This window comes from Vombatus ursinus, unplaced genomic scaffold (assembly GCF_900497805.2).
Source record: "Vombatus ursinus unplaced genomic scaffold, bare-nosed wombat genome assembly UNPS02014863.1, whole genome shotgun sequence".
NCBI classification, from domain to species: domain Eukaryota; kingdom Metazoa; phylum Chordata; class Mammalia; order Diprotodontia; family Vombatidae; genus Vombatus; species Vombatus ursinus.
Window position 1 is genome coordinate 24,862,727 of NW_020954641.1, and position 22,995 is coordinate 24,885,721.

Sequence of the window (22,995 nt, forward strand, 5' to 3'; positions counted from 1 at the left end):
ATTTTTCAATTGTGTCATTGTATGTTTTTAGGGATATGATTTTACCACTGAGGATAGCTTTAGCGGCATCACAGAAATTTTGGTATGTTGTTTCATCATTATAATTTTCTTTCACATAATTATCGGCTGTTTCTATTATTTGTTCTTTGACCCATTTGTTATTTAGGATTTCATAAATCTCAATTTCAGTCTGTGTCTTTAGTTTGTGGCACCTGAACCAATGCATATTTTTGTTGTGTTGTGGTCTATAAAGTATGTATTTACTATTTCTACCTTTTTACATTTTTTTTTTTTGGAAATATCTCTGTGCCCTAACATATGGCCAATTTTTTAAAAAAGTTCCATGTGGTGCTAAGAAATACACATATTCTTTTGTAGTTCTATTTAGAAGATGCCATAATTCTTTTAGCTCAAGTTTCTCTAGCAATTTGTTCAGTTCCATATTTTCTCTTTTGTTTATCTTTCTATTAAACTTATCCAAAACTGAAAGAAAGATATTGAAGTTTCATGTCACTATTGTGTTACTGCCTACATGTTCTTGTAGCTTAGTTAATATTTCCTTTATAAATTTCAGTCCTATGGTATTTAGAGCATATGTTTATTGTTATTTGTTGTCTATGGTTCCTTTCAGCATAATGTAGTTTTTTTTTTGTTTAATTATTTTCATTTTTTGAATGTTTGTTTTTGCTTTGTCATACAGCATGATTGCAAGTCCTGCTTTTTTGGATTTACTTGATGAATAATAGTTTTTGCCCCATCACTTCAGGTTTACTTTGAGTTTGTCTTTGATGTTTAAATGTGTTTCTTATAAATAATAGATTATGGAGTTTTATTTTCTTATCTAATCTATCACTTTCTAAATTTTATTGGATTTTTTAATCCATTCACATTTAAAGTTATCAGTTAGGTTTATGTTTTTCTCCATTTGTCTCTAATGTTGGGGTTTTTTTGTTATAATTTTTTTTTGTACTCTTCCTTTATAAACAAAGTACTATATATCTTCAATTACCTTACCTAATCTTTTTTTAAGGTGGCTCTATTCCTGCTGGTTCTCTTCCTCTCACTTTTGATCTGCCCTCCCATTTTTATATCTTTCCCTTTGGGGCTGTGTTTACTATTTCTTTTTTTTTTTTTCTGCTTTTATCTAGTTACTTAATTCTTTCTGTCTTTTTTTTTCCCCCTTTCAGTCAAGTAGATTCTACCTTCCTTGACTCCCTTTCAACTAAATCTATTCATTAGGTTTTTTAAAAAATTTCCAGCGAGGATTTCTCCTTCCTTCTCCCCTTCCCCTGCCATTATCCACCCTCTCTTTCTGATGGCTCTAGGTCATCTGCTGTGGTTCATGGTCTCTAGACTTAACTATCACCTTCTCTCTATTCTCTACTTTTCTCATTGAATCAAAACTTCTGAGGCATCTGCTCTGGCCTCACCCCTCTAAGTAGTTTCTTCCATTGCCTTATAGAGTTTGCTTCCTATCTTTCTTTAGGTTTGTTTTTGTTTCTAAAAATGTTTCAAATACCTCTTTGTTATTAAATGTCATCTTTTTTCATTTATAGTTAAGCTTACATTTGCAAGGTAGGTGACCCTTGGCTGCATCATGAGCTTCATTACTCTTCAGAACACTTCAGTCCATTGTCTCTTGAGTTGTCTGGTGGGTGCAAAATATTCTTATGTTATTTCAATTTCTTTTCCTTTGCATTTGAAGGTCTTTGTTCTTATTGCTTGTAGAATTTATTGTTGCTGAATTAAATTGTTAAATTTAACCACTATGTGTCTTAAAGTTTAAAGCCTTGGATATTTTTCTGGCTACATATTGACTTAGTTTTAAAATGTAATATTTTGTTGTCATTGTTCAGTCATTCAGTCATATTTAACTCTTTGTTACCCCATGGACCATAGCATGCCAGACCCTTCTATCCTCCATTATTTCTCGAAGTCTGTCCAAGTTCATGCTCATTGTTTCTATGATATTATCTATCCATCTCAGTTGCCTTACCCTTTTCCTTTAATGTTAGTATGTTTTATTGTATTTTTATTTATTTGGTTAACTATTCCCCAATTACATTTTAATCTGGTTCTGACATTCAGGGATGTTGTGGGCTGCAGGTGGCCTAGGCCAAGTGTTTGACACCTCTGGACCTAGACCATGGGAATAGCTGAAGTTGCTTTATCTTTGGTGCACAGTTTCTGTTTTGAAGAGGTTTGAGAGGTCATGAGGTTCAGAGAAAATTTCTAATCCTCCGTCTTCCTGTTCACGTGACCTGGAACTCCCCATTAGGTTTGGAGACAAAATGTGTTTCCTGTGCAGTGGTCAATTAAATAGATTAATAGGTGCCCCCTTTTCTCTGAGCTAATGTAGGTTTTACTACGATAATCACAGAATCTCAGAGTTGTAAAGTTCCTCAGAGGTTATCAAGTCTAACTTATACTTCAACGGGAGGTCTCTTTCTTATTATCCCTGAAATGTAATCACCCAATCTCTGTTTGAAGATCTCTCAGAATGGATATGCATCCTTTATAAGACCTTCAGGACCAAGAGCCACAGTTCTAGAGGCCTGGGAGGTATAACTAATCACTGTTCTTTTTCTAAGGCCCCTGAAGGTACTTTCTATCACCTTCCTCTGCCTGGAAAATCCAACCTATCAATCAATTAATTAATAAACACTTATTAAGCACCTATTATGAGCCAGGCATGGTAGGTAAGCACTGGAGAAATAAAAAGAAACAAAAGGCAATTCTTGCCCTCAAGCACCTCACAATTTGATGGATTCAGTCAGCTTCTTATTGCCTCTGCATCTAAAAAGAAGATTGCTTTCTTTCTTGGTTCATTTGGAGATTGCCTAGACTAGAGCCAGTGGGGACAAACTAAGTGACTCCTCTTAGGGTCCTCTGACCCTATAAGAGATAACAACAACCACAACCATAACCGAAATCATAACAACGGCAATTACTACCACCACCCATATTTGTATAGGTCTTCAAGGTTTGTTGAAACCCTTTACATGTGGTATCTCATTTGATCCTCACAACAAACTTGTGGGGTAAATGCTGTTATTATCCTTATTTTGCTGACCAGCTGAAGCTAGGTCTCCCCTCCCCCAAATTCCACTACAATCTGTGAGTTATTGAGTTGTCATGAGTTGAGGTAAGCACATAAGTATCTTGTTATTTTTATTGCTTCTCCCAACTTAAAATTCTGTTTGTGTTTCCACAGGAAATAACTTCGACAGCTAATGAGTTACAAAAGTCTGGAGATGCCACAAGAATTGGAATATACATTGGTGTTAGCATCTTTATGGTATTAGTCTTAGCTCTTGCCCTTGGTACCTTTATTCTCAAAAGTAAGTCATTTCAAGAAATTCTTCTTATTTTTTGGTAAGAGTCTTTAAACATTTTAAATTCAATTTTGTTAATTTCCTTTTTTAAATTCAATTTTATTTTATTTACAGATTCCTAATTTTCCATCCTACCTCCCCGACTCCCCATTGAGGAAGCAACGAAAAAAACCCTAACTATTACACATATATATAGTCAAGCAAAACCGGCCATATAAAATTGATAACATATGCAATATATATAACAACTATTATTGAGACATATATATGTGTACATTTATATGTGCATATATACATACCCACATACACACACACACATATATATGTACATATAAACATACACATACATATACACCTATATGGGCAGCTAGGTGGCACAGTGGATAGAGAGCTGGGCCTGGAGTCAGGAGGACTCATTTTTCTGAGTTCAAATCTGACTTCAAACACTTACTAGCTATGTGACCCTAGGTAAGTCACTTAACCCTAGTCTGTAAAATGATCTGGAGAAAGAAATAGCAAACCATTCCAGCATCTTTACCAAGAAAACCACCAAATGGGGTCATGAAGAGTCAGACATGACTGAAAAAGACTGAACAACAAAATACACATATATCATATTTGCATGTCTTTGTGTTTGTGTGTGTGTGTATATATACACACACATATACATGCATATACTCGCACACATATATGCCTCAATCTGCATTCTGAGTTCATCACTGCTCTATCTAGAGGTGATGTTTCATCATGAGTCCTCTGGAATTATAGTTGGTCATTATGTTGATCAGAGTTCTTAAGTCTTTTGAAGTTTTGTTACAATGTCATTATAATTTCATACATTATTCTCCTAGTTTTGCTGACTTCACTTTGCATCAATTCATACAAGTCTTCCCAGATTTCTCTGAAACTATCCCCTTCACCCTTTTTTAAGAAAGCGTTAATAGTATTCCATTACATTCATATACCATATGTTTAGCCATTTCCTAATTGATAGGTACCTCTTCAGTTCCATTTTGCTGCCACGAAAAGAACTACAATAAATGCTTTTGTATGTATGGTTCCTTTTCCTCTTTCTTTGATCTCTTTTGGGTATAATAGGAGTATAGCTAGGCCAAAGCTTATGCACAGTTCAATAGTCTTTTGGGCATAGTTCCAAACCATTTTCCAGAATAGCTGGATCAGTTCACAATTCTACCAACAATACATTAATGCACCTGTTTTCCTACAGCCTTTCCCGTATTTGTCATTTTCCCTTTTTGTCAACTTTGCCAATTTAATGAGTGAGTTTGGTACCTTAAAGTTCTTTTAATTTGCATTTCCTTAATTATTAGTGATTTAGAACTTTTTCAGTTATCTATTGAAAGCTTGGATTTCTTCTGCTGAAAGCTGCCTATTTATATCCTTTGACAATTTACCAATTGGAAAATGGCTCTTATTCTTAAAAATTTCATCAGACCAATCTTCCTACAATTATTATTATTATTTTTGGCTAGGCAATGGGGTTAAGTGATTTAACCAGGGTCACATAGTGTCAAGTACCGGATTTGAACTCAGTTCCTTCTGACTCCAGGGCTGGTGCTCTATTCACTGCGCCACCTACCGGCCCCTATCATTATTTTTTTATGTCACTCCCTTGCTCAATAACCTAAATTGGCTCTCTTTTGTGTGCTTCATGTGTCAGGTGTAAATTCCTGGGCCTGGTTTCTAAATCTCTCTGTAACCCAACAGATCTCTCCCAACTTGTTTCCCATTATTTCCCATGCCCATATTCATTCTGAATTTGCTCAGACTGCTTCCTCTGGTTTCCCACATTCAAATCCTACTCAAGTTTCAATGGCTGTGAAGGAAGGCTGGGCCGATTGTGTCTACTTTTTTATTGTGCTAGATCATTTCTAGAGACAGTGTGGCATAGTGGAGAGAGGGTTGACTTTGGAATCAAAAAGATTTAGGTTTAAGTCCGCTTTTGCTACATCCTAGGTGTATGACCATGGTCCAATAACTTAAACTCTCTGGGCCTCAGTTTTCTTATTTGTAAAATAAGGGTTAGATCAAGGGTGGGGAACCTGAGGCCTCGAGGCCACATGTGGCCTTCTAGGTCCTTGGGTACGGCCTTTTGACTGAGTCCAAGTTTTACTGAACAAATTCTTTTATTAAGGGGATTTGTTCTGTGAAGTTTAGATTCAGTCAAAGGGCCCCACTTGAGGACCTAGAAGACCACATGTGGCTTTGAGACCACAGGTTCCCCACCCCTGGGCTAGATGGTTCCTAAGGTCCCTTTCAGCTCTGAATCTATGATCCCAAGAATAAAGTTCTCTTCTCTGTCTCCACTTCTTAATTACTTCTGTTTTTGCTCTTAGGCCAAGCCAAAAACAAAAAAATAAATCAGATCTCTCTTCCATATAGCAGCCCTTTAAGTACCTGAATGCTGTGGGGTCCAAAATTGTTCAATCTGCAATAAAAGACACTGAGGCAGAGCTCTAAGCCAATAACCATTTATTAAAGGGACATGGCCACTTTAATGAATGGGACCTCAGATCTTCCTCAGTATTTGAGATGCTGTCCTTCCTCCAGGGCCTTAGTTTTATAGTGCTTGATACCTGGGCAATACAGAGGAAGCAAAGTAAAATACAGAGTTTCAATGGTTGATAAATCTTCACCATGACCCTCTAGGAGGGTCTACATAAAATACAGAGTCCTATGGCTGACAAACCTGTCTGGACCTTCCAAGACGGCCTACTGATCCAACATGCAGAGCCATGGGCAGGGCTGAGGGTCATGAAGTCAAAATATCCACATGGGCTGATGGGCTGGTAGATAGTCAGGCCACAGGCTGGCAAATAGGATCCTTTGTTGGCCATCTCCTCATGTTGGGCAATAGAGTGATGAAGGGTGGAGGGCAACAAAAATAGCTGGGAGATTTTTCATATCACTGAGTCATCTCTGCCATGCTGGGCTTTGTCCCCTACTCAGAAGGAAGAAAGGGTGGAGGATCTCTATTTAGCTTCCTATGATTAAGCAAGTGAACTTTAGAACAAGTCAGTAACTTATAGCTTGTAGTTTGGGGGCCTATTATAAGAAAGAATCTATCTAACCTTATCTAATATGGCAAATATGTATTAATATTGATATTAATTGATTATACTGACTGAATAGATATTAATAGATGAATAGAACAGAAATAATCACTACCCCTATGGAATCACTAAATTGAATAATACTGATTTGAATAAAAATACTATAAATCAGTTCTTACAAGATAGTCTGTCAGACCCTACCTAAAACTTCTTTTCTCCAGACTAAGTAATTCCAGTTTCTTTGACCAATTATTATATTGCAGGATCTCGAAGTTCATCACCTTCTGAGTACCCTCAGTTTGGTTCCTGTTTAGTTTGGGTTCGTTTACTTGGCTTGGTTTGAACTGGTTCACTTGAAAGACCTTAGGACTCTGTGTGTTTGGTGGTATTTTTCACCTTTTGGGTAAAATATTTTTTCAGTTTATGGTTTAATTTATTAAAAACCAGCACAGAAAATTAGTGGTTTTTTTGTTGGTTCTGGTTATGGAATCTGTTTGTTTCAAGACCTTAAGGATTGTGCTCTATGTCAAAGACTCTGTGTCCAAGTCTCTCTTTGGCAATCATTTTGAACTTAATAAACACTAAATAAAATGATAATTTTTATATACATAGTAGAACAGAAAAAAAGGATCATATATGAAAATGGGGATCTCTTTTATAGCTATCCTCTGTAATTCTTTTTCTCTTTTTATCCATTAAAATGTTCCAACGACACTCTTTTCTTTTTTCTTTTCCTTTCTTGGCTACCCTGTGCCTACTTCTGGCACCCCACCCCTAAATTGGTAAACAAAACAAAACAAAGCTGTAACAAACATGCATAGTCAAGCAAACAACAATAATAACAATGAAACAAAAACCTCCCATATTGGCCATATTTGAAAATGTCAGTCTCATTCTGTATCTTGAGTCCATCACATCTCTAACAAGAGGTGGGTTATGTGCTTCATTATTTGTCCTTTAGAACCATAATTGATCAATGCATTGATCAGTATTCTTAAGAAAGACATTTATTCTTGCAATCCTGGAAGAGAACACTGTACTAAGTGGCCTACTTAAAAGTTTTCTTTTTAATACCATGTAATTTAGCTCAATGTTTTTCAGAGAAATTCATTTCTCTGCCACTAAATCTAGGTCTATTCATAGAATGTATATAGCCCCCAGGTCCACTTGTATAGTATCACAATTCAATTTAATTGACATTTGCCTGTTTTCCAGGCACTGTGTTAGATTTTGGTTCTGGGCATTTAGATGGTGAAGGAGACAGAACAGTGGGTCAGAAAGATATGAGTTCAAATTCAGCCTCTAATACTATTCCCTATGCTACCCTGGGCAAATCACTTAACTTCTGTTTGCCTCAGTTTCCTCAACTGTAAAATGATGATAATAATAATACCTACCTCCCAGAGTCATTATAAGGATTAAATGAGATATTATTGGTAAAAAGCTTAGCACAGTACCTGGCATATGGTAGATACTTAATGTTTCCTTCCTTCCTTCCTTCCTTCCTTCCTTCCTTCCTTCCTTCCTTCCTTCCTTCCTTCCTTCTTTCTTCCCTTTTCCTTCTTTCCTTTTGGGTATACAAAGAAACAGTCCTTCCTAAAGTACTCAAAGTACTCAGGTTCTAGGAAGTGGGAAGAACAAGTTAAATACAGATAAGTAAGTACAAAATAAATACAAAGTCATTCCTGGTTATCAGAGAGAGCTAACAGCTGCCTGACTCTGGGAAGTCCTTTTATAGGAGGTGGTCCTGAACTACCTCTGAGGCTAAGGGATGAAGAGAGAGAACATTCTCAGCATTCCAGGACTACCTATGTAAAGGTGATGAGAAGGGAGATGAAATCTCGGACTCTCTTTATCCCCTCAGGTGGGAGAATACCACTTCTGTTGTTCTTCCAGAATCTGATTCAGTTCAATATTCATTTGATTAGGGCACCTTGGATATAGAAAAGTGGTGTTGGAGGCAATTTTCTTGTCTCTCATGTTGGCTATATATCTAGGTGGCATTGATTTAATTGCCTTTGTTACAGAATGACTTGCCGTAGAGACATAGAGAAAATCTGGGTCCACAATAAATTATTATTATTGTTATTACAATTATTATCATAATTATCACTTATCCCATTCTGGTCTTTTTTAATAGTGTTCAGATAGAAGTAGTTTGAGGATAAGCTGATACCCCACGATTGTTCTTTCACATTAATATTCTGTGCACTATTACAGAAGTGCATAAAACAATTACTTTTGGTCATTAAAGAAGAGTATCAGAATGCAAGTTCATCTCCTTTAGATTCACTGAAGGTATCTCACAGACAACTCCAGTAGCAGACAGAACAACAGAAATGTCATAGTTCTTGTTCTGTGTCCAGTTTGTTTCAATTTATTCTGCCAATTTTCTATATTTTGAACAATTTTTCCACATATTTTGGAGATTATGAATATTGAGAATTATTTTTGTTTAGTCATTTTGGTCATGTCCAACTCCTTGTGACCCCATTGGGAGTTTTCTTGGCAAAGATACTGAAGTGGTTTGCCATTTCCTTCTCTAGCTAATTTTATGAGGAAGCTGAGGCAAACAGGGTTAAGTGAGTTGCCCAGGGTCACACAGATAGTAGGTGTCTGAGGTTGGATTTAAACTCAGGTCCTACTGACTCCAGGGCCAGATGTCGGTCCATTGTGCTACCTTGATACTCTAGTCCAATCCAGTTTATTTACTGGAATTCTTAAAGATGGTAGTAATGATGATTATGATGTTGATGACAATGATGATGATAATGATGATACATTAGTTCGAAAATAATGATAGAATGCTAGGTGGCATAGTGGCTAGAGTGCCAACCTGGAGTCATGAGTTCAAATCTGGCCTCAGACACTTATTAGCTGTATGAGCCCTGGAAAGTCACCTAACCCTGTTTGCCTCAGTTTCTTCAACTATAAAATGAGCTGGAGAAGAAAATGGCAACTACTCCAGCATCTTTTCCAAGAAAACCTCAAATGGGGTCATGAAGAGTTGGACACAACTAATTGACAAAACAACAAAAAGAAAGGGGTAAGTACACATATAATTTCAATTTGAAGGCAGATCCAGCTCATGGGCAGGAAGTTTAAAGCTTATATTTTATATCTCATTCCATATTTTTTTTTAACTGACATGTTCACTTGACTTTTTTTTTCCCCAAAAAATCTTTTTAGGGCGTTCCTATAGCAAAAAGAAGTTGCAGAAATCCAGGTAAATATAATTTTATTAGATTCCTTGCCCTCTGTACATTTCCATTGCTCTCTTGTTTTCATGCCTTTGCTTGGAATGTCCTTCCTATCCTCTTACCCCCAATTCTATCTTTTGAAATCTTACCCTTCCTTCAAGACACCTCAAGTACTACTTTCTTTGGACATATTCTATGATCTTTTTTCTTACTCCCACTCTCTTCTCCCACTCCAAGGTTAGAAATAGTCTTTCTTTACATGTATAATACCATGTCCTGGTCTCATACATTCCATGCCAAAGGATAATTAGTTCAGATTTGTGTAAATGTCATATTCCCTTTGCTAGAGCTTAAGTTCCAAAAATGCAGGATCATGGTTTTTAATACTTTTGCATCTCCTTCATCACCAAGCACAATGCTTTGTATATGATAGCTGCTTAATAAGTGGTTGTTGAATGAATGAATAAAAATAAATGTAGAATGAATCTCAGTCCAATCTTATGCATTTAAAAATCATGTATTGATTCTACATAGCACTCTATTCCCAAGTTTACATATTTAGCCATGACTTCTCTCAACTTTACTCCAGTTCTGTATTTCCAACTGCATACTAGTGTGTACCAAAAAAGGGTGAAGGGTGGCGTGGGGGAACAAGCATTTATGAAGTATCTGCGTAGTATTTCCTTCCCTTCTACTCTGGGCCGGGCACTATGCGAAGCACTTTAAAAATATTATCTCATTTAATTCTCATTATAACCCTATTATTATCCCCATTTTACAATTGAGGAAACTGAGGCAGAGAGGGGTTAAGTGACTTGCCCAGAGTCACACAGCTACTAACTATCTGAGGCCTGATCAAGTCTTTCTGACTCCAAGCTATCCTTTGTACTAACTGGCTAGCTACCTCAGAAAATCTTCACCTGTTTATACCCTTATGTTAAACTCAATATGTCCAAAACAGATCTCATCCTCTTCCATTCCATGCTCTCTGACTCCAAATCATGCCTGCTTTCCTGCTGCCCCAGTGGAATCACCCTTTTTCCAGTCTCCCAGGCAGGAAACTTTTGGCATCATTTTTAATTCTTTCATATTTTAATTTGTCATCCCTTATATCTATGCCCAAGAAATCAGATTTTTTTCCCCTTTAAAATGTCTCTATTCTCTCTTCTCTGGTTCTTCTAAGCTCTTACATCTCATATTACATCTGCATTATTAAACTGCATTGACAAATTTTAAAACTATATTTTTATGTCACTCCCTTGCTTAATAACCTAAATTGTCTATTGCCTGCTGCATGCATCAAGTGTAAATTCCTGTGCCTGGTTTCCAAATCTCTCTGCAATCCAATCTGCCTCTCCCAATTTGTTTCACATTACTTGCCCAAATGTAGAATCTTTTCTCTAGTCATATTTGTCTTCTTAATGTTCCTAACACAAGCAATGTTTGTACTTGTCTCTACTTTTGCTTGTACTGCTCCCCCTGCCTCCCCTATCCAGATGCTATTCAACCTTCAATGGCCATGAAGGAAGGCAGGGCCTATTGTGTGTACTTTTTAATTATGTTCCATCATATCTAGGGGCAGTATAGATAGTAGATAGTGGATTAACTTTGGAGTCGGAAAGACTTGGGTTCATGTCCGGCCTGTGATACATCCTAGATGTTTGACCATAGTCCAATCACTTAAACTCTCTGGGCCTCAGTTTCCTTGTTTATAAAATGAAAGGATTGAACAAGATGGTCTCTGAGGTTCCTTTGAGCTCTAGTTTTGTGATGCTATAATCTTCCCCTTGCCAATTCTCCAATGTTCCTTCAGAATTCTGGCTCTTCATTTCCCAGTCAGAACTACTACCTACCCTGGGAGTTTGACCTTGACTTCCTTTTGAAAAGACCACTATTCCCTTTGTTGAGTTAGTGGTGGAATCACCATCTTGTATATCAGAAGTCTCAACAATTTGCCCCAACTTTAAGTGGCCCACAATACTCCCATTTGGTTCCATCAGATTAAATGTAATGGGAAAACATTAATAAAATAAATAAAAGTACAGTAAAACATAGATAAAATCACATTTTAAAACTAAGTCAATATGTGACCCATAGGGATGCTTATGTATGAATTAGTGGCCCCTATTTCTATTTGAGTTTGACATCACCATAGCATATGAATGTGACAAAGAGATATTTGACTAAATTTCTGCTAATCTAGCCGACTGGTTCCTTAAGACCAGTAGTAGACACTATAGCCAAGAAAGATAGCATAGTAGTCACTTAAAAATGGCTGTTGAATGAATGAATAAATGAATCAGTGACTCACATAGGGATTGAATATTGAATTTTAGCCTCCTTAATACAAGTAAATTAAACTCCTAGAATGACCAGACTTAGAGGGGAGGCAGCTGAGGTAAGTCATTTCCATTCCTGTGGAGTCATCTATATGATGAAATTTCACAAGAACCTACACCCCTACAAAAATTCTTCTCTACTCACTTGGTTAAAGCCTTGGTTAAAGTTTCATTCCTTTAGATTAACACTTTCTTTCTAGTTGAAGTCAAGTCAACAAGCATGTATAAGGTGATGACTATATACCAGGCACTGAACTAAGTTCTGGGGATACAAATACAAGGAAAAAGATTGTCCCTACCCTCAAAGAGCTTACATTCTACTGGAGAAAGACAACACATAAAAGGGAGATGAAAAAAAGGGGTTGGAGGGAAGGTACCTGAAGCAGGGCATGGACAAGGCGGCAAAGTTCAGAGAGTCAAGGAGTGGAGATAGAGAAGGAATAAAAGGGGGCTGGCCTGGACCCCTCCTCAAAATGGAGATTCTAAGAGGAACTCACTAAAGGGAGAAGGGACATAAAGGATGCGATAGAAATTGGTTGGGGACGGGGTAGGGAGTAAGGCAGCTGAGACATGGTTCTGAAGTCTGGAGAGGCAGAAGTAAAAATCCAAAAGCCCTAGATAGAATATCTTTGAGCTGCTATCATTCATTTATACCTTAGAATCTAAAAACAAGTTTTGACGGAAGCTTGGTGGAACATATATGGTGAAGCAAGGCAAGTTACCACTGGGGTAGAAGTGGGGACAGAGGCCTAGAGGTAGGGACTGACTAAAGTAACTTCACAGTTTTTCATGGAGCATTAATTAATCTATAAGGGTTTTTTTTTTGTTTCTTTTTGTTTTTTTGTTTTTGTTTTTTTCCTTTGGGCAGGTCACAGACTCTCCGGGCTAAAAGTGACCTCAGGAACTATCTAATACAATTTTCATCTGAGCATAAATTCTATCTACAATGTTCTAACCTTCACCTGAAGAACTTTAGTGATGGGGGAGCCCTCTATCACCCCAAGCAGCCCATTTTACTTTGGGACAGCTTGACATATAAAGGAAGGTTTTTCTTAAAAAGAATGAAAACTGCCTCTGCAGCTCTGCATGGCTCTTAGTTCTGCTCGCCAAGATCAAACAAAACACGCCAAATCTATCTTCCACATGATAACCCTTTAAATATTTAAAGATGGCTATCATGTCCCTTCTGTGAATCATTGATCCAAGTCTAACAGTGGTATGATGGGTGACAGTGCTGGTGTGAGCAGGGTTGCCCCACCCTCTCACTTGTCCCTTCTCTTCTACAGGCAGAAAGCTACTCCTCCTAATCCAGTTCCTTCTCTCTGGGAGAGAATTTTCCTATCAAACTCGACTGAGGAAAACAATGGGAAGGAAAAAAAAAAGTGATGGCATTGCCTTTTCATGGCAAGCAGCTAATCACAGACTCCTGTTGATTTATTCATTGTGTAGAGTAGTGGTTCTCAAACTTTTTGGTCTCAGGATTCCCTTACATACTTAAAAATTATTGAGGATTCTCCCACCTTGGCCCCAAGAGCTTTTGCTTATTTAGTTTAGATCTCCAGGTCCATATTAGAAATAAAAGTGTCTCAGTATTACTATGAAAATAGTTTGACCTTGCAGACCTCCTGAAAGGATCTCAGGGACCCCCAGGGATCATTGGATCACACTTTGGGAACCACTGCCCTAGAAGACTCTGAAGAGGTGTTCCCTTTGCTTCCTACTTTGAGATGGTATAAAAATGAGTTATCACAGCTAGGCGGTACAGTGGATAGACTGCCAGGCCTGGAATCAGGAAGACTTATTTTCCTGAGTTCAAATCTGGCTTCAGATACTTACTAGTTGTGTGACCCTGGGAAAGTCACTTCACCCTGTTTGCCTCAGTTTTCTCACCTATAAAATGAACTGGAGAAGGAAATGGTAATCCACTGCAATATCTTTGCCAAGAAAACCACAAATGGGGTCATGAAAGTCAGACACAACTGAAATGATTGGACGACAACAACAAAAATGAATGCATAATACTATTGTTGTTGCTCTAAGCCCCCAGCCAGGAAATCACACTCTGGCAAAAGGCACTACAGTTGTAAGATCTATTTCTCCTTCCAAATTTCGATGCTCCCTTCTTGTTTCTCTCTACTACATTTGGGTAGTCACAGCCACGGGCTAGCAATGCAATGGTTAATTATGCTGAATAGCTGTAATAGTTGACAAGTAAACAGCAAGACCAACCAGCTTTTTAGAAGCAGAGCTAAATTTTGAGAAACTGGCCCATAACCTCTAAGGAGAGAAGGATGGGAAGGCAAAGACAGGAAGGAAAGATCAGTGTCCAGAGTACTAATGGGTTTCAGTCATGCAGTGCTTGCTCTGTCCCTTCATTGTTCAATCATCCGCTGTCCCTCATCCTGGAGTCTTGGCATCTGCTCCTCATGGCAGCAGCCTTTTTCTTTTATCTTCTCCAGTTCTGCTTTTCCTTTCGGTCATTACTAGCCCACTTCATCCTTGTACTGCATGCTGTCCTCTTGCTTGCTTCTGCTTTCCCAATCCATTAATACAGCAAAAGCTGGTGTGTTGGCTAAAGTCTGGCCCTGGCACGTACAAGGTCAGCACAATTCCCTGGGAATTCTGTAAGAGCCCTGGTCTTGAGGTCCCTCATCTGGTCACTACCTCAAGATATGCTCCTTGTCCATATCCTCCCAGAACTGAATGCCATACGTCAAATGCTGTGAGACCAGGGCAGGATTTGATAGGGCTACTGGATTATCAGGTTTACAACCATAAATGGCCTTAGTGAGTGATCAATTCCATTTAACAAGAATTTCTTAACCTTTCCACTACTGTGCTAGGTGCTAAGAAAACAAAGACAAAATGAAAAGTAAAAGCTCTCATCCTTCAGCGGCCTACATTTTGCTGGGGATGATACCATATTTACATTTATACATCTAAGTGTATAGAATGAAATTTTAGGAGGAAGAGATCTCTAATGACTAAGATCTTTGGATTGTGGATTTAGAGCTTAAAGGGATCTTGGAAATCACCTAGTCCAATCTATTCTTTTTACAGATTTTTACAGACATTGTTTTTACAAAACTAAGTGCCAGCAAGGTGAAGGGATTTGTCCAGGGATTTGTACATGGCTAAGGTAAAGAAGTAGACTCATTGAATCCAGATCTTTCTGACTCACAAGTAAATCCCTGGGTCCATGATGCCCCACTTTTTTTTTCTTTATGGTTTACAAAGCACTTTGAATCAATTTATAGCTGAAAGATATCTTGGAAGTTAACTGGTTCACCTCATTCATTTTTACACTTGAGCAAATTGAGTCTTGTGGAGGGGAAGTTACTTGCCCAGCGTCACTTAGATAGCAACTGGCAGAACCAGGAATCCAAAGATTCCCAATCCCATCTTCTTTCCATTGTACCTTGTTACTTCCCAGGGAGATCAGGAAAGTCTTTCCATAACAGTGACATCTGGATTGAATCATGAAGGAAGTTAAGGATTCTAAAAAGTTGAAGTTAGAGAGAATGCATTCTAGGTATAAGAGATAGCCAGTATCAAGGCAATAAGATAAGAGATGGAATGTCTTTAAAGAGCTTAGAGGGAGACAACATGAGCCTTTTAAAGCATATACAAAATAAACACAAGGCAGTTTTGCAAAGAAAGTTGTGCAAAAGGGTCTTTCAAAAAAAAAAGGAAATGAGGGGCCAACTGAGGATAGATAAAATGTATGTGTAAGCTACCCAGTCACCATAATTGTATGGTTTATTCTGGGAGTATTCAGCAGCGCGTGAAAGTGAGAATAGATAAGGTAATAACGGTAACCCTGGTTTAGGTTTGGCAAAGAATGAGTGAATGGTGATAGGACAAGGGATCATTTGAATTATAGCCTATGCTTATATTTGTGTAATCTAAGATTGGGCAGCTAGCTGGTCATGGAGTCAGGAAGATTCATCTTCCTGAGTTCAAATCCAGACTCAGACATTTCCTAATTGTGTGACCCTGGGTAAGTCACTTAACCCTGTTTACTTCAATTTCCTCATCTGTAAAATGAGTGAGAAAAGGAAATGGCAAACCACTTCTGTGTCTTTACCAAGAAAACTACAAATGGGCTCACAAAGAGTCAGACATGAATGAAAAACAATTGAAAAGTCTAAAATTGCAAGAACCCATATTCTCTTGATTCATATTTATCTTTTACATTAAGATCTTCCCAGGGTTTTCTTCATCTGTGAAATGAGCCAGTCAGATTATCTCTAATATCACTTCCAGTTCTGAAAGGCTATGATTTTAGACTTGAAATCATGAAAATGGCAATTACAATGGCAAAATTTGAATGAATGTTCTAGGAGGTCAGCCCCAAACTTACAATATTGAACTGTTTAGCTTCTTTATCTTTTAACTGACAGACCAAGGTTGATAGCTTGAGTATCCCATTCTTCAAATGTGCTTCCGTATTTCTATGCTAGATATAAAGGTGAATCTTCTTGGGCCCCATTGCTGACATTTGTTTAACTTTCTCCTTCCATAGTATAATCTTCATGTCAAATCCACTCCCCAAAGACATAAGAAATATAGCAGGAGAGAGGCTGCAAGTTGAAGAAAATATCTACACCATAGAAGAGAACATTTATGAAATTCAGGATGAATATGAATATTCAGGAAGAGCATCATGATTCTACAAACCAGAAATAACTCTAATGATGTCATTGCTTGTCTTATTTTAAGTCCACTGATCAACCTTAGGCGACCATGCCATCCCAGTCCTCACACATTTTTAATTGGCCCCTATTTTATACAGGCTAACATACAAATTCTTCAGTCTAGAATTTAAACTCTGCTCAATCAGGCTCCAACTTACCTTTGCAAAATGATTTCACATTATTCCCCATCACGTACTCTCCATTTCAGTCAAAATATTCTACTAACTGTTCCCTGGACTTGATATTCTGTCTCCCATCTCTGCCTCTGTGCCTCAGTTGTCCATCTTCCGTGCTTGGAATGTACAGAGAGCTTCATTTCCTCCAAGGCTGGACCCAGGTGTCACTTCCTCTCTTAAGTTTTCTATGGTCCCCTGCCAACTTTCCCTTATTCTTACTCCTCAGTCATTAGTGTTTTCTGCCTTCTCAGATGATCTTGTTTTAACTTATCTGTGCATGCATCATATTCCTTAGCAGAATGGAAGCCCCTTAAGGGCAGGGATCTGTTTGGGTTTTGTTTTTTATCTTTGTGTTTATAGATATAGCACTGTGCCTTGTATATAGTAGGTATTTAATAAATTTTATAAAAATTGAGTTGAATTGGCAGGAAAGTATGTAACATCAGAGCATCATGCAAACAGAAAATTCATCCAAGGAGAAACCTGTGTATAGTAAATACACTGTCTGGTAGAACAGTGGGATAATAGGACTAAATCTCCTTATTTTGCATGCAATTAGCTTTATATGAATGAAGTTTAACATTTTCAGTACTTACTGCAATGGATGACTAGGTGGCATAGTGGATAGAGTGCCGGGCCTGGAGTCAGGAAGATTCAACTTCCTGAGTTCAAATCCAGACTCAGACACATCCTAGCTGTGTGACCCTGGGCAAGTCACTTAACTCTGTTTGCCTCAGTTTCCTGATATGTAAAATGAACTAGAAAAGAAAACGGCAAACCACTCCAGTATCTTTGTCAAGAAAACCCCAAATGGGCTCATGAAGAGTCGGACACGACTGAAAAACGACTCAACAACAAAACTTAATGCAATGGGACAATCAAAATTTTCCTAATAAATCTAAAAACTCTTTGATATTTGTATTCCTTTTACTTCTTCTGCAACACATTTTCCACCCAGACCACAGCTCTTGCCTTGTCAATGAAAGTCAATTCCTATGCTAATGACAATGACACACTCATGGCTCCACAGTTTATGGAATTAGAATGGCCTAACAGAACCTCTCATTTTAGGACATTGCCCTATGTTGGGCTGGGTAGCTAGGGGGACTGGAGCATGGAATTCATTAAGCATAGTATTGGTTCAGAGGTGCAGCTAGGTAATGCAATGGACAGAGTACTGAGGCTGGAATCAGGAAGGCCTGAGTTCAAATAAGGCTTCAGATACTTGTTAGCTGTGTAAGCCTAAGCAAGTCACTTAACATCTGCCTCAGTTTCCTTATCTGTAAAATGGGGATAATTATAGCACCTACCTCCTATGGTTTTTGGGAGAATAAAGTGAGGCAATAATTATAAAATGCTTATCACAGTACTTGGTACATATACATCCCCTACAAATACTAGCTATTATTACTATTATTATTATTATTGGTCACAGGTTTCCCTCACTGCTATGTTAGTTTTAAAGAATGGGAAAACTCTGTTTCATGGTCACATAGCTCCCAAACTAGCCTAGTGTATCTGTTTGCTTTTTGGTGAGGCAATTAGGGTTAAATGACTTGCCTAGGGTCACACAGCTAGTAAGTATCAAGTGTCTGAGGCCGTTTTTGAACTCAGGTCCTCCTGACTCCAAGACCAGAGCTCTATCCACTGCACTATCTAGTTACCCCTATGCCATTAATTCTTAAGGTGGCCTTTGGTGTAGGTTGTGGGTGATTCAAGCATAGCCTGTGTCTGGAACAATTCCAAGTATGTAATCCCACTTAATTTTCAGTTAGTGGTACCATCTTTATATATAAAATTCAGCACCCTCTACTAATAATTTCAAGAAATTTCAAGAAAATTTCAAGCTTAGATAAGTCCCAAAAGAATACTGCATCTAATACCAGAGGACCTCAATTAGAACCTTGACTCAACCACTTAACTACTTGTGTGGCATGGGGTAAATTATTTAGTCTTCTTGGACTTCAATTTCCTTGTTGGTAAAATGAGAGGGTTGAGTTAGATCACCCTTAAGGACCCTTTTACTTCTACATCTGTGATCCTATGATTCTTCTGCAACAGGGGCTCTTAGTCTGGGGTCTGTGAATTTATTTAAAAAAAATTTGGGGGGGTAACTTTCTCAACATAATTGGTTGCTTCTGTAGTCGTATGTATTTTATTTTATGCATTTAAAGACATTATTCTGAGAAGAAGGCCATTGGCTTCACCAGACTGCCAAAGGGGTCCACGATACAAAAAAGGTTAAGAATCCCTTCTCTATAACCCCTCTCCCTACTCCCGATGAAGATCATGCAACTGAATCGCCAAGACCTCAAGTGCTGGGGAACTCACTACCTCTCCGAGCTGCCTGCCCCTTTCACTTGGGCAGAGTTCTAATTCTGAAGAACATTGTCCTCATATCAAACTGAAATCTGAAACTTCCATCCCTTGCTTTTAGTTATGCCTTCAAAGATCAAGCAGGATGAATCTAATCCCTCTCCTTTATAAGTCAACAAGCCGTATAAAAATGTTCAAATATTTGAGGACACCTCTTAGGTCTTCAGTCTTGTCTCAAGTCCAAATAGTAATATGGAATAGATTGTTGGTACTAACTTTGAGGGTTACTTGTAAATAAAATGCGTTGTAAATTGTAAATCTTTATGAGAATGTGCTCTATTATTACAAGGCATCACAGTTATTGGAAAGATCTCTGAGAATAAAAGACTCAGTTAAATCCTGATTATCACACTTAATAGCTGGGCATCAGGGGAAAGTGACAGCCCTTGGACTTCAATTCTTCTGATTTGAAAAATGAGTACTACATAATATTTACACCACCTACTTTCCAGGGTCATCCTGAGGAAAGTTCCTTGTAAGGTTTACAAGGAGCATCGTATGGTACCTATGGCACTATAGATTATAGATCTAGAGTTGGAAAGGACCTCTGAGTCCATCTTCTCTATTTTACAGTGAAGGAAACTGAGGCCCAGAGAAGCTAAGTGACTTGCCCAAGGTCTCAAAGGCTGCATGTAAAAGAGCCAGGATTTGAACCTCAGTCTTCTGGCTCCAAATGCCAACTTCTTTCTAGTATACTATGCTGCCTCAAAGCATGCTGTTGTTATTATCACCACCATCCTTCCTCCCACTGGAATGTATAATGTGTGGCTCAGTGTCAGGATAGGTCCCAGAGAACTAAGAAGTGTATCTTGCTCCTTTTATGAATTAATAGCTTGAGATTTCTCCTATGGAAATATCCTCTCTTCCTACACTATCTCTCTTTTTGGAAAGAACTGGATGGGGATATTTCATTGGAGATGGAACCAAGTTCTATTTCCTCTTGGAGAAAGGGCATTGGCATAGAGCCATTTGAGAAGGTCCCTTTATCATCAGTCACAACTGCCTCCTTGAAAGGTCTGTGAGCAGGAAAAAAAAAATCCCTGCTGGAAGATTTTTCTATTGAATAGTTCAAAGTGTGACATTGTGGCTTTCTATCTCAGAGTGCCAAACACCAACCCAAAGCTCCAATACCAGGTTATTGAGACCAAATTGAACTTCACTTCTGAACTCCCCTTTTCTAGTTCAAATACTCCAGGGCTTATTATTCACTTTCTATTCCCACTTATTTTTTTCTTTCTTCTCAAAATCTCTTTACCAGGTAAAGTATGAACCAACATGGGTCTGTTACTACCAATGACATGTTTGCTGCTTATCACCTCATGGATAAATTGCCATTACACCATGAAAGGAAAGGGAATACATTACCAAGAATGAAGACAGATCTCACATTTGTTTTCAGAAGTCATAATGTCACACCTACGGCATGAAATATGTTATTAGCTTATAGTCACTTTTAAGAAAGCAAAGGAAGAAATAGCAAAAAAAGATGCTTCACAAAAATGGGCAGAAGTAGTATAGGCATCAGAACTTTCATAGGGGAAACAACACTCAATTTGGGATTAGAAGATCTAAGTTAAAATTGTGACTCTCTTGCTTGCTATCCATGATTTGGGCAAGTCACTTCACTCTGAGACTCAGTTTCCTCATCTATAAATAGGGAGGAGGTTGAATTAGATGACCTCTATGATCCCTTCCTGCTCCTCTGACATTAATAATCCTAGGAGGAGACCTTAAAAATCATCTATTCCAATCCCCTCATTTTATTAGAAACTGAGACTCAGACAAGTTAAATTGCCTGCCCAAGGACACAGAGTTAGTAAGAGGTAGAGTCCAGGATTTGATCCTAGGACCTCAAAATCACTCTCTTGTTTCTACTACCATACGCTGTCTCAGTTCCAGTACAAGATGAAAATCACTCAGCAGCTATTGAGCATACTGAAAGTCAGTCTAGTGGAGGTAGAATAAGAAGAATGGTTTTAGTAGTGAGTGACTCAGAAGAGAAGGAGTGGGAAGAATAGAAAAAGTAGAGGAAACGGACATCGATTTTGGGGAGGTAGTTCTTCAGTGGTTTTCAGTTGTGTCCAACTCTTTGTGGCCCCATTTGGGGTTTTCTTGGCAAAGATACTGGAGTGGTTTGCCATTTCCTTCTTCAGCTCATTTTACAGATGAGGAAAGTGAGGCAAACAGGGTTAAGCAACTTGCTCAGGATCTCACAGCTAGTAAATGTCTGAGGCCAGATTTGAATTCAGGTCTTCCTGACTCCGTGCCCGGTGCTCTATCTGCTGTGCCAGCTAGTTGTCCTTTGAGGAGGTAGGCAATGCACCAATTCTCCTTTGAAATACAGATTTCTAAGGTTTCTAAGTTTACAACTGACATCCCAGAAGGGTTCTTGGGGGCATTTGGAAGAATAGACAGAGCCCCCTTGTGTTTTTGGCCTGACCTCTTGAAGGACTTGAGGCTAATAATTCACTGAGCAATACTTGCTTCTTGTCTATCAGCCACTAGAGCAGCGATCTCTGATCATGATTTAATTTCAAGATACTGACTAACAGAATATCAGGACTCAAAAGGACCTTACATGTTATAGAATCTAGAACTCAGACTTGAACCCAGGTCATAGATCACTAGTCATACAACGCAGAGCTGGGAAGAACAAAACAAAAACAAAACAAAACAAACCTATGAGACCTTCCAGCTAAACTCCCTTATTTTACAGATGAAGGAAACCAAAACTGGCTCTGAGATCAGAGCATCTGGGTTCAATCCCATCTCTGACAGCTTATTATCTATGTGATATTGGGCAAGTTGCTGAGCCTTCCTAGGTTTTAGTTTTCTCATCCATAAAATGAGGAGACTGGACTAGACGCCTTATGAGACTCTTTGCATCTCTAGATCTGTGGTCCTATGAAACTGAGACCTAGACTTGGCTCCCTGGCCAGGCTTACATCTCTTATATCTCTTTCCAAAAGTTAAAGCCACCCTCAAAAAGGCCTTGCTCTAGGCAAGGATATTCAAAAATCCCTGAAGACAGTTCCCCAAAGACGAGTTTCAGAAATGTTTTGAAAAGTTGTGGCATCCTTAGCTAGCATAAAATATAAGACCTCTGAAAAGACTCTTCTTAAACCACATCTTTGAGTGAGTCTTCTATTGTAAAAACCTCGAGTGGCAAAACCATCTCACTCTGACTCTTAAGCCTGATTCTGCATTCCTCCCCTGGTACAGTGCAAGGAGCCCTGGCTAGGGAGGATCTGGACCTGGGTTCAAGTTTCACCTATTAGGTTTAGTACTTGTGTAATCTCAAATAAGTCATTTAACCTCCGAGGACCTTAGTTTCATCATCATCACAACAATAATAATTATAGCTCTCATTTATATAGTGCTTTAAGGTATACAAAACACTTTACAAACATCTCATTTGGTTCTCACCATAACCTTGGGATGTAAGTGCTATTATTATCCTCATTTTACAAATAGGGAAACTGAGACAGAGATGTTAAGTGACTTGCCCAAGGTCACATCGCTAGTAAAAGTATGTAGGTCAGATTTGAACTCAGGTCTTCCTGACTCCTTGTGTCGTGCTCTATCCACTGTGCCACCTAGCTGCCTTCTGATTTGTGAGATGAAGGCATTAAACTTTCAGTTCTAGAGCTATGATCTCTATGCTCTAGCCAAACTTAATTTGGCATTATTTCCCATGCCTGGAAAACACTATTTTCTAATCTCCGACTTTCAGAATATTTGTCTTCACTCAAAGTGCAACTCTGATATCTACTCGCCTGTGAAACTTTTCCTAATCTT

General features: G+C 38.3%; 1 protein-coding gene across 2 annotated transcripts in view; it reads left to right on the top strand.

The window, feature by feature from the left end:
* LOC114027838 (hepatitis A virus cellular receptor 2 homolog) overlaps positions 1-17,499 on the top strand; it is a 30,029-nt gene extending 12,530 nt beyond the window's left edge. Inside the window, exons 4-7 of one of the 2 annotated variants that reach the window (XM_027842026.1) lie at positions 32-82; positions 3,215-3,341; positions 9,599-9,635; positions 16,474-17,499. In XM_027842026.1, coding sequence (XP_027697827.1) covers positions 32-82; positions 3,215-3,341; positions 9,599-9,635; positions 16,474-16,618 — 360 coding nt within the window. In that variant the 3' untranslated portion in view covers positions 16,619-17,499. Of the gene's footprint in view, positions 1-31; positions 83-3,214; positions 3,342-3,449; positions 3,573-9,598; positions 9,636-16,473 lie in introns of those variants that run through there. The other variant, XM_027842027.1, reaches the window with a different exon arrangement.
* The last annotated feature ends 5,496 nt before the right edge of the window (positions 17,500-22,995 follow it).